The sequence below is a fragment of the Morone saxatilis genome, unplaced genomic scaffold, assembly GCF_004916995.1.
Source record: "Morone saxatilis isolate NCDOM2014 unplaced genomic scaffold, NCSU_SB_2.0 Contig24, whole genome shotgun sequence".
NCBI lineage: Eukaryota > Metazoa > Chordata > Actinopteri > Moronidae > Morone > Morone saxatilis.
The window spans coordinates 24,694,575-24,706,269 of NW_023339807.1; the positions used below are offsets into that span (position 1 = coordinate 24,694,575).

An 11,695-nucleotide genomic window follows, 5' to 3' on the forward strand; every position below is an offset into this window, starting at 1 on the left:
AAATAATGTACTGCTCCAATGAGCTAGTTACCAACGTCGAGGTTGTTCAAAGACTAAGTGTGCTTTGCATATTGAGCCCCGAGACACTGCAGTGCAGACTGTTTTCTGCAATACACTTGTGTGTATGGTGCAAAGCGCTCTACAGAGTTGCCTCAGCCTCAATTCCCCATTGTGTAGCAGCCTGTTCCTCACAATGAAGTGAGCAGGGGTAACCAGGGTGGTGGCTAACATCATGAGCCGCAGGAGGACACGGGGAGGTCTGCTGTGGATCATCACCATGGAGAGGCTCTACTCCATTTCCTCTAAGACCTCACTGGGTGTTGTTTGTCCCGTAACCCGAGACGACGGGGAGGATCTGAACAAACAAGGGCGCAGCCACACATCACCGCCAAGGATTCCCCTGCTACAGGCTTCATGTGGTCTACATTAAGAGTTGAGCTTTTAAAATGACATTCAGACAACTAATAAGTGCAAAAATATTCTTGTATTCCCAGGTTTATGTTACAAGCAGTTACAGTACAGTGGAACATGGTATGGTGGAGCAGTCTGGAAACCTTCCTTACAACCTTATTAAAAATATAAGCACGGAAGAGAAAATGGCTGTAATTTAGCATCAAAAACAAACAGAGAGGCAATACTCAAAGGACATGTTGTTAAGTCTAAGTACCCAGTCAAACATTGTATTGGTTTAAAGTCACCAGTTTCTAGGTAGCCTTCCAACCCAGGAAGTACAGAGTGTTATGCAATTTTGAACTCTTTTACTCCAGTTTCACAATATAGCTTGTGCTGGTGCATTCAGATGTTATGCACCAGCTTTGCAAAGGACGGTGCAACTCGGCGGAAGCAGCTGAGTGCTTAGTGTGATGGAGGCGCTGCTGCAGTCTCAGCAAATTTCGAGGAAACAGCAGCCTGGGCCGTCTTGGGTTGTGGTGTGAATAAACATCAAAAAGGTTGACAAGTGCGGAGGCGTTAAGTCGAGAGCGAGGCGACATATCGGCACAACAGAACCAGGGGGGAGTGTACGTGTAACCTCTGTCTTTAGCAAAGATTCCCTGAACCATATCAAAAAGGTCAAACCATGTGAATTACAGATTTTTTTTTTATTTTTTCAAGCTTACAAGCTGGATAGGAACCTTTTTTTTTTTAAATCATTGTCACTATCTGAGGTCTGACTACTCTCAGCTTTGGTGCGCTCAATCACAATCTGCTTCTTTCATACTCAGTCCAGAGGTTCATCCAAAACAAACTCAAAGCGTCTCCACAGGGCTGTCCAGTCAAAAGTCCTGCATGTGGTTGCTCATGTATCCTAGTGCACATCCCACATTTTCATAGCAAGGAAACAGATACACTGATGCAAATCCACCTCCCTATCTCCTCTATCATGGCTGAGGTGTCCATACATAAGATCCAGGAGTTATGAATGGGATATATGGAAATGGGCTTCATGTCATGGAAAAATGCAGCTTTCCCTTCCTGTTTTGGGGGGGTGGAGCCAATACAGCCAGGGAATTCTGATATAATAATAACACAGAACCATAATCAAGCAAAATCAGCTCAACTGATTCCCACTTTTTGCATAGATACATACATTTTTACATTTATTAGAAAAATAAATTTCTTTGTAAATTAAATAAAAACCTAATTGTTTGAAAGGTGACTTATGCTGGTAACGTCCTTTCAGATCAACTTATTTTGTAGTCGTGCGCGTGGGGGTTTCTGGATAGCAGGGGTTAAAAGGACACACACACACACACCGCCGTCCTCTCGTCAGCCGTGTCCTTCATTGCGAAGTAAAAGGTAAAAACTTGTTGCTCGTGACAAAGTCTCTCGAGTGTCCAGTAAATTCACCTGATCAACAGGGCCAGTGTCGCCCCGATGCCGGCAAATCCAGCAAAGGCCATGAGTGTGTTCCTCACCGTGGACTCCGGGTCTGCTACTCGAAAGAACTCCACAAAGCCGTCCTGGAATAAGAGGAATAATTAGAGGGGGAACCTGAGGGCAAGGAACAGGCTCAACTGAACACGTACGCTCGGTTGCACAACGAGAGCCGTTACGCAACCTTTTTTCTTTTTCCTACATCCGGTCACTCAGCTACCAGACATGATTACTCACCCAGGAGTTGTTTTTGACCAGCCAGTCCCGCTGGTGGGTGAGCAGGTACGAGGAGATCTCCTGTCCCACCAGCTCCACGCAGTTCCCCCTGCCCTTCTCCGTCAGGTACTGAGACACCACCGCTCCGAAGGCCACCAGGCTGGCGACACGACCCCAGTTGGTGGTCCCGTCCGCAAAGAGGCTCTTGGCTACGGCCCCCACAAAGCTGGCATCGTCCTCTCTGTCGTCTAATGACAGTTTCCTGATCATACCTAGATGAAGAAACAAAAAAAAAAAAAAGAGAGGCCTGGGTTACACGTCTTACCTTGTTTGTACATTTTAAAGTTTTAAAGTCCTGTAAAAATTCACACAACTTCAACTTAATTTAGCTGTAAAAGCGGATGAACTTCTATTTAACTTATGTGTTGTTTTAAAATGGGTGATAACAGCAGTCCCAAACAGGGTGACTGAGGACTAAATGGAGTTCAACACAGCCTGTAACGTAAATGCAGCACACACACACACACTTCAGTACATACCATTGTACGCGTATCTGTGTTTCTCCAAAACGCCATCCACAACTCTTTTCATGGTCGCTAGTGCTTTACTTTCACTCCACCGAGATTTAGAAAGTCCAGTAAAGTCTCTCAGGAAACATTCAATGAGTGTCGTGGTCTCGCTGTCCAACACCTCGTCCCCCGTCGGGCAACCGGACACGTCGATGTCGCTGTCCGAGTGGAGCTCCGGTGTGCACGGCAAAGATCCGTCCTCGATGTCGTCGCTGCCCCCGCGAATGGCTTTTGTTAAATACACATTATTTGCGCTCACCGCCAGGTTCTTTGGCCGCTTCGGGGCTTCGCCGGAGCCCACACTGCCGTTGTGAGAGGCTAGCGAAGAGCCCATTGCAATTTGAGGCGATGAATCTCCTGGGCCGTAGTGCATATGTCCGTCGACTCCATTTTGAGTTAGCAAAAAGCTCATGTTTCCGTTTGTTAGGTTGTACGCGGCCCGGTTTGTCTTAATGATGTTCATCTTGATATTGTGGTTTTAGTTTTAGTTACGCGTTTGTTTTACTTGTTCCAAAAAAAAAAATTAGGCGCAAGTAGAGAATGGCGGCTAGCCCCTATGAAACAAAAAGCTAGCGTTGGCCGTTAAATTCACACATCCTCCATTGCCGAGTCGCTACAGACGAGTGAGGAAGACTCGTCTCTCTCTTCTCTTTATCAACTTGTGCGCGTCATGACGTGTGACGTGTCGGTTACGTAAGAGGACACGCAGAGGGAACGTCCGCTGTTTGTTGTTTGTTTGTTTATGTTAGAAAAAAGGGAAGCTTGAAATATACAACATTTGTACTTTTCCATGACATCAAATATCCGTGCCCAGTGTAGACAAGGGGGGACACGGATTATAATAATGTCTGACATCATATTATTAACATTAATAATAAAGATAACATAGTATTGAACTAGTATTGAACATTGTATTGAACTGTAAATTTGATCTTTTATATATTTTATATGTATATATATATTTATATTTATATATATATTTATATTTTGTTCTTAATAGATGTTGCTTGTATAATATATGTTGTTTGTATATCTGGAGTCTTGTAACAAAAATAATTTTATATAATAAAGTATTTCTGATTCTGATTCTGATTCTGATCTATCTGGCTATAACAACAACAATAATACACCCGTTTCTGGAGGTGTGTAATCTATGTTATTTTATTTTAGTGCAGTTAAAACTAGTAGATGTTTCCCTTTTACACCACAGTATATTTTTTTAAATTTGAAGTAGTGACGGTGGCTTAAGTAAAGTCATTTGATCAGTTTAGGTTTTGATAAATAACTTCTTCTGACACTGATCCTGGACTAATAAAGAAAAAGCAGCCCTGGCTGCAGCCTGCTGGGATGTGTAATTTATTTGCTGTAGTAAATCACAAAAAGGTGCCATATCACTGACATGTTTAACCACTCTATCCTGCACAAAAGCACACATGACCTTTATTTGATCACATAATAAAATATTATAATATTGACACATTTACGAAAATTTAAGAACAGCAGGTTTCCAGTCTGTTCCCATGGTGCCTTGCTACACAAGTAGAACTTTCCACTCTTTTTGAGGCCATGTTGGAAAAAACCAGAACTTTGTTCTCTACAAAAAGGCCACGTTAGAAATGACTGTGCTTCCCCCTAGTGGCCAATGGGAGGTTGTACTTTCAGCACCTCGCCATTACAGTTGAACTTCAGTCTTTTTCTCATTAGAGTATATGTGCAGAGGGAGTCTCTGTGGTTGTCACCGACAAATACATCAACGGTGCAAGTAAGTAGAGCAGAGACATCACTAAAAAACAACAAGGAGATATTATTAATGTAAAAGTTTATTTCAAATACTGACAAAAATCCTCTCACCTACTCCCACACAACTGAAACATTCCAAGTACTCCTGTACTTTCTGAAGTCTTAAAATCATTCCTGTGTTCTCCAGTCATCCTATTTATCATGTAAACCCTTATTTTTTTTTTCTTGGAAGCAAGGGTGCCTCTGATTTCCCTGCAGTTACCTTGGGCCAGGATGGAATATACCAATTATGAGAGAAGAGAACACAAGAAAAAAAAAAAGAACATTTACTTGCAAAACAACAACAAAACAGATAAGGTAAAAGCAGCACAAAAGTACTTCAGAGCACACAGCCTGTCATTTCTTTATACATTCTGGCACGTGTTTATCATAGCTGAACGAGAGACACCCTGTGTGTTGGGTTCGAAACATACCCTGCTATTTCCTCTCGCTGAACCGCTCCGTGCAAAGCCAAACATCAAGTAGCATTCAAGAACTCCTGCCCACTGATGTTTCATAGAACATGTTGTAGCTTATTCGCCCATTTCTTTTAACATTCTTTACTTCTTAAAGCAGGAAACTGCAGGCTTATAAACACAGTATGATGCTAAATGGTCAGTGCATGTCAATCAAAGTGACATAAAGCATTCCAGACTTTTCTTTTAAGCTCTGGCCGGACCAAAAGTTGGATCATATTCAACAATACACCATCAAAATGTTGTGGTAGAAGTTATATTGAGGTTTACCACAGTCTCAACTGAATGGACTTTGCCACGAGAGCTATAGGACTCTGAAACATAGATACTTGGGGAGATGAGAGTCGGACTGGTAGAATCAAGAGGACAGGTGTTCTTTACAGGGTATCATCTCTTAGATTTGTCTTTGACTGAATCAGCAGCATTTACACATATTTTCATATGATACAGATTCACATGGCCTCTGCAATTCACTTAGATAAAGCAGAAGTAGTGTTACACTAAAAGGAGAGAGGAACCATTGAATCAGAAAATAGCTCAGGCTATGAAAGAGTGAAAAGCAGGTGGGAAACAACACAAAAATCCCTTCCTGTTGAAGTCTATTTACAATGGCTGGAACAGAGATAAAGCAGTGCATTCATACAACACCATAACAAGCACATACGTACAGGTCAGTTCTCTTTCACCCACTGCAAATTTGACACTTTTTAAAGTCAATGAAAAACAAGTGAGGTTGAGTAATGTGATGGTGCATGCACCCTATCACCTAGCCTACATGGTGGAGTGTGCGTTTGTGAAGGTTCCCTGAAGCAGTATTATACAAGGAGGCTGATTCTCAGAGAGCGCCGGCATCCAGTTCAGATTCTTGAATGTGTGGATGGCACGCATTCAAAGTCTGCAGATTTGTTGATCGCACCTTTCGCCTCCTTGAGAGGTCGAACCACATTAACGGGTGGGACTAGAGCACAGAGCACAGGCTCACACTTTGCCCCCTCAACATGTGTTATAAAATCTCTCTCTGCTCTGCCAAGTGTTGGAGTGAGTGTATCCTGTAGGCACGCAGTGTCCCACTTTAAGTCTGCGATGATGATCTTGGGAGCTGGGCTGACACCTGTGGTTATCAGGTTGCCTGCTGTTAACCCTCTGACACCCCTGAGATCAAAGATCAGTCTGTGTAGTGTGTCAGTTTGGGAAGAAAAAACGTTCTACGGGGCGCTGGTAGTAGAAGTAGGTCTATACTCCAGCTACGGTTTTAGGTAAGGAAAGTAGTACTATTCTTGTACTAAAGTTAGTGTTTCACAACGGCAAGATGTGAAGGGAATTACTACATCGGACTGTGACACTGGGATATTCTGAAAGTGCTAAAACATTGAGAGAATGATCTCCCACAAAAAATGAGAAATTTACCTTTTTTTTAGCTTTAACAAGCAGCTAAAGGAGAATAATTCTTCTGGCCGGTCCCAAATGTCTGAAAACCATTTTCACTGCACATGTGCCGTTATGGGACACAGCTATGGAGGCTATGATTGTGGTTACTTTTATCTTTTCGATGGGACTGTGATTGAATACAGTGGTCGTTTTAAAAAAATACGCTCACGTGTGACACTCAAATGCTAACTTTTAGCAGTGTCTGGATCCGTGATTCAAAGATGACAAGAAAGTCCGTAAATGTCTGGATTGTGTTTAAATAACCTTTCATGCCTCCATGGAGACCCAAGCGCAGTGTGAGCCAGATCAGCTTGGGCTAGTCTGCCTCATCACATCACAATGTGAGCAAGATGATTAGATGGTAACAGTCGCAGTGGAAAGACAAGGGTACCCGCGGCCTCTGAGCCCGATAGCTGCAGTGTGACATTTGGCTCAGCTGGTAAAGCACAGAATTTCCAAGCCAGAAATCCCAGGATGTAATCCCAAGTGAGTCGATTTAGCACTAGCATTTCTCTCAGGCATGTTAGCTGGTCTGGTCCTCAAAGCGCCAAGCTTATCACGAATTACGTGCTTGTCTGAGTATTATTTACAGAAGCATATACTCTATGCAGGGTGCTTCAATCCCCCCACAAATCTTTTAGGCCCATAGTAAACACACGTCTTGATGCAACTCAACAGCAACCAAACTAAGACTGAACTCCGAGATTGGCAGGGTTCCCAGCCATTTGAAATAATACAAGGATATACTCAGCTGGCTCCTGCGCTGGGCCCCTAACTGGAGTGTGTGTACATGGATTGTCAGGACAGCAAACAGGAAAGGAGGGAAGGAAGTGTGACTATGGACGTTTGAGGGCTTTGTGTGTTTGTTTTGATACTTCCTATCACTAAGCAGATGCCCCACTCCCGTTAAAAACATGTTCAATTTCTTTTTTTGTTACATGTTACAATCATGCAGCATATTTAGAGAGAACAGGAGCAAAGGGAGTCAAGAATTAAAGCAACATGAGCAGAGAGAGGGGAAAAAAAAATAGGTGGCGGTTCAAATCCGTTTGGCTGAGCTGCAGCAGATGACCTCGGATTTTGTTCGACGAAACGTGACCAAAGGATGAGACTAAAGGGAGCCTCCATTCACTTCCTCCATTTCCCAACATGGTGTCAGTGAATGCTAAAGAACGCTTAAACTAGACAGCTTCCCCTCACAGATTTGGTACACAAGCAATTATTCACATACATCTTCTAACCCCTCCCGCCGAAGCCAGCCACCAGCATAGATAGGGAACATAAAAATCAACGAACGCGCTGCGATCATGGTTCCTAACTCCCTCACACGCATTTTGGTGTCATTTAGGATGCAAAAAAAGAACAAAGCATACTATAGAGACTACAAAGTGCATTAACTCACCCCATCCAACCCCTGCCCGATGACACACACCTACTGTGATGCATCTTGGAACACCGAAAACCAAGACATAAGGGAGGCGGTAGAGCAGAGTGCGCAGAGTGGGCAGAGCTGTGCGCGGTGGGAAGGCAGAGAAGGCTGCGACCTTGAGGGCCGCCTAAACCTCCATCCCTCCCACCCCGCCCCACCCACATACAAGCAAATGGAGTTTTAACTTATACAACTCTGCCCGACATGTTAAAGCCAGTGGTGCCTGGGGATGAAAAGGGAAGGGAGGGGAGGGGATGGACATATTGGGGACATGGGTGAGGAGGAGGAGGAGGAGGAGGAGGGACATTTGCCGGGAGTCCCAGGGGGGTTGAGGGTGCTTCTGGGATGGTGGAGGCTAGCCGGCTAGCTTGCTTGTCACCAAGGACGACTTCCTCTGGGGCAGGTCCTGCGGCGTGGGAATGTGGTCGCCGGTCACCAGGTTCTTGTCGGGCCCCTGCACGGGAAGCTGCTTGTTCTTCATCTTGGCCTTGGCCATGTTGTAGTCGCCCGAGTCGAAGTACTTTTGCTGTGTGAGAAAAGAGATAAGAGACGCTCACAGATGCTCACTGGTTCAATTAGGCAGAGAAAGACATGGAAAGACAACATGGATTTGACAGATGTATGTCCGTCATAAAACAACACTCACATTTCCATATGTACAGTTCCAGATGTGAATTATCAGTCCCTGCAGTTGTTCCTTCTGTCCATACTGACCCTGTGGAGAAGCCTTTCTAAAGCAATCTCGATGTTTCGAGATAGAGCACGAAATCCACGTTCTGTGCAAGAATGTATTCCAAAGTTCAACCAAAGCTTCAGCAGTCTGAGTTGGACGTGCCCACGCCCGGGCTTGTTGGCCTGTACCACCTCCGACCCAATCCCTTCCTATGCTGCTGCATTCCAAAACACACTGTCATTCAGATGACCCACAGATTTATTATTATTGTTATTATTATTATTATTAGAATTTCTGTAAACAGATTTTTATCAAAAAGGTTTTTTACATACCCTTTAAATGACTTTACCTCTTTTAAATAGCTTCTATCATAAGCCTTCATTATACCCTGCATTGGGATTATGTATTAAATACATACATAACACATATGCTGTGTGTTTTTCTGTGTATCTTTTCCTTGTAAAACACTTTGGTTTTGATATGTGCTACATAAATAAACTTTATTGTTTTATTGTAAGTCACCATAAATGTTTTAACGAAGAATCGTGACGCCTACTGAAAGTGTTACAACACTAAAAATGAGAAAAAATCATCTTTTTTTTTTTAGCTTTAACAAGCAGCTAAAGGAGAATAATTCTTCTGGTCGGTCCCAAATGTCTGAAAACCATTTTCACTGCACATGTGCCGTTATGGGACACAGCTATGAAGACTATGATTGTGGTTACTTCTGTCTTTTTGATGAGACTGTGATTGAATATAGTGGTCGTTTCAAAATACATGTGCTCACGTGTGAAGCTGAAATGCTAACAAGAAAGTAAGATGCAGTAGAAAATAGCACACATACTGCACAGCAGCTACATATAGCCACTGTAAACACTTTGCAAAGAACCGGCTTTTCCTGTCTGTAGATCTGTCCACAGTGCCCTTTACAGCGTTAGACAGAAATGGAAAATCCTACACAGAAAATGCACAACTTAACACGATTACGCACAAAATAACAGTAGCAGACAGTGCGCACACAGCCACAGAGGAGGTGGCACGTGGTCTGCCACAGGGACCATACTGTGCTCTAAAGACAAATCAAGTTGTTTCGAAGTTGAAGCCTTTTTTAGTATCAAAATCCCTGAAATGCATTTTTGCACAGAAGTGGGAACGTGGAGTTTGTTTCATTCAGAAGGAATCTTTTTACAGCCAGTGTGGACAGGAGGTTTATTACAGTGAGAGCACTGTAAAAGGCAGACTTACCTTTTAACACGAAAAGATAAGATTGTAAAATGCCCACGTTGAGTATTGCATTGTGCCGATGTTACTGACTAAAAAATGAATGAATTAAATGGATAAATAAAGTTTTTGATATCGTCTCTCTCTGATGATGTTCATTCTGGGAGTTATCCTATGATTAACTACTGCAATTTACTTTTTGGCTTTCCCCTCAGCCTGCCTCGGCTACTCCTACTCCTCGTCAGTGATTTCCCAGAGTGACTTTCAACAATCTCCAGAGGTGGAAGTTCTCTCTAACATATACATCATGTGTAGGTGGAGAGAGCAACAGTTTTTCCAGACGAATGAAAGTGAGAGAAGAGAGAGAACGATGCCTCTGTGTTCTCTGCCCTGCTGTTCAAATTACAAATAAAAATAATCCATCGAACAAGGCTGTTATATTTCACATGCCACCGATGTGGCCGCATTGCATTTTGGTCTACTGAGGTTCAACCGGTGGACACATTATTTCTCTCTGCTTCAATGGATTTAGCCCCGTAGGATTGTTGAATGGACAACAAAAGAGGCAGAGAGAAGCTTTTGCTCTTTGGGACACATAACATTGATCAGTCGTGATTTAGACGACAGAAACATTTGGTCCAATAAAGCTCCATTGCAGCCAAGCTAAAAACATCTCAACATGGTGTCTCTATGAGGTCGGTTTTCTGCCGGATTAAGAACTATACAAAACAATTTAGAGAAAATAGGAGAATGAATGTAAGGTATGTGGCATGTATCTGCTTTTCAAACGCTGATTTCAAGGACAGTCACATGGACTAGAAGCTGGAAACTTCTTCAGTTTGGTTTTTTTTGCAGCGTGCTGTATACGAGCAGGGATTCAGGGGTGCGTTGGCAGAAACACACCTACTGTGGGGATCACAGTAGCCTGTCTCCTCACTCCTCTACTCTCTGACCATGTTGTGGAGAAACCATGGTCACCTACCCCTTTCTGTAATCTCTTCATCAGGAAGTCTGAGCCGCCGGGCTTCTGGCCCAGGCTGGGGTACTTGGCCTTCAGCTTGGCCTCCTCTGCCTTCACCGGGTTGGCATTCTTCTCCTGGGAGTCCTGTGGAGACAAGAACAAACACACATAAACACGCCTCCTTTGCAAGAAAACACGGTGCTTTCAGAGTGTCAGCGGATACATCTTCAGGGAGGTTCAAGCACAACTGGAACAACTGCTTATGTGACAGTCACTCATTTACGGTTATCCTGCCATTCCAAAAATGCCGCTGCTCCTACAAAAACACCAAAGTCCCGCAGTAAAGTGTACTGTGGGAATCAGGGCCACTTCTCTCTTCACAAACACTAAAACTGCACTTGAAAAGCTGCTGTGAATAGGGCTGAAACTGACAATGACTAATGGGAACTGAAGATTATGGTAGTATGAGTCACAGCATGAGTGTTCTTATATTATGGTCTCTCATATCACCATCATGCCATAGAGGAAAGAACTCAAGAAAAAGAACAAGCTTGGTACAAACAGATCTTAAAGAAAGCGCTACATTATTTTTAGAAGCTTACATGTACAACTAACAGCTAAAGCCATCTTTGGGAATCATGTACGCATCTGTTAAAGCCAAAAACAGCCCATAAAGAATGAACGTTGGCCCTCACAAGTCTATACAAGCCTAATGTACTTCTGCACTAGAGAACTTTATGAACAATTTAGAATTCTGAAACGTCCCTTTAAGCACGATGTGCTAAATAGTTAAATCACAAGTTCTTGCTGTTATTTTTTATTTATTATTCTCTGCTCGCTGTGCCAGCCATAAATAATCCTTACACTAAATATAATGACTCCCTGTTTTCTGTTAATGGGAATCATTGGTTATGTACTTTTTAGAAGAAATCTGGGAATTCACATACAGAAACAACAACCTGACGACACCTTCTGGCTCTTACACCGGGGGGGGGGGGCAATCTGAAAAGACAATGGAAGTATTTGTCCTGTTGCCACTGACTAACACTGGCCAAACTGGTCAGATAC

At 43.2% G+C, this 11,695-nt stretch overlaps 2 protein-coding genes across 2 annotated transcripts; both read right to left on the minus strand.

Annotated features, from left to right (window-relative positions):
- Positions 1 to 465: 465 nt before the first annotated feature.
- mcl1b (MCL1 apoptosis regulator, BCL2 family member b) lies at positions 466 to 3,300 on the minus strand. Its single transcript, XM_035671797.1, has 3 exons — positions 2,631 to 3,300; positions 2,113 to 2,363; positions 466 to 1,961 (listed from the first exon to the last, which is right to left on the minus strand). The coding sequence occupies exons 1-3, from the start codon at positions 3,121 to 3,123 to the stop codon at positions 1,845 to 1,847; spliced, it is 861 nt and encodes a 286-aa protein (XP_035527690.1). The 5' UTR covers positions 3,124 to 3,300; the 3' UTR covers positions 466 to 1,844.
- Positions 3,301 to 4,462: 1,162 nt separating this feature from the next.
- Positions 4,463 to 10,771, minus strand: ensab (endosulfine alpha b; the record flags this gene model as incomplete). Its single annotated transcript, XM_035671654.1, is given in 2 exon segments — positions 4,463 to 8,298; positions 10,649 to 10,771. Coding segments are annotated over 2 exon segments (294 nt in total), but the record flags the coding sequence as incomplete, so codon positions are not given.
- Positions 10,772 to 11,695: the final 924 nt, after the last annotated feature.

Coding starts and splice junctions, on each gene's coding strand:
- mcl1b (XM_035671797.1), bottom strand. CDS start 3,123: ATGAACATCATTAAGACAAACCGGGCCGCGTACAACCTAACAAACGGA. Junction 2,364..2,630: donor ACACAGATACGCGTACAATG/GTATGTACTGAA, acceptor TTCTTCATCTAG/GTATGATCAGGAAACTGTCA. Junction 1,962..2,112: donor TGGTCAAAAACAACTCCTGG/GTGAGTAATCAT, acceptor CTCTTATTCCAG/GACGGCTTTGTGGAGTTCTT.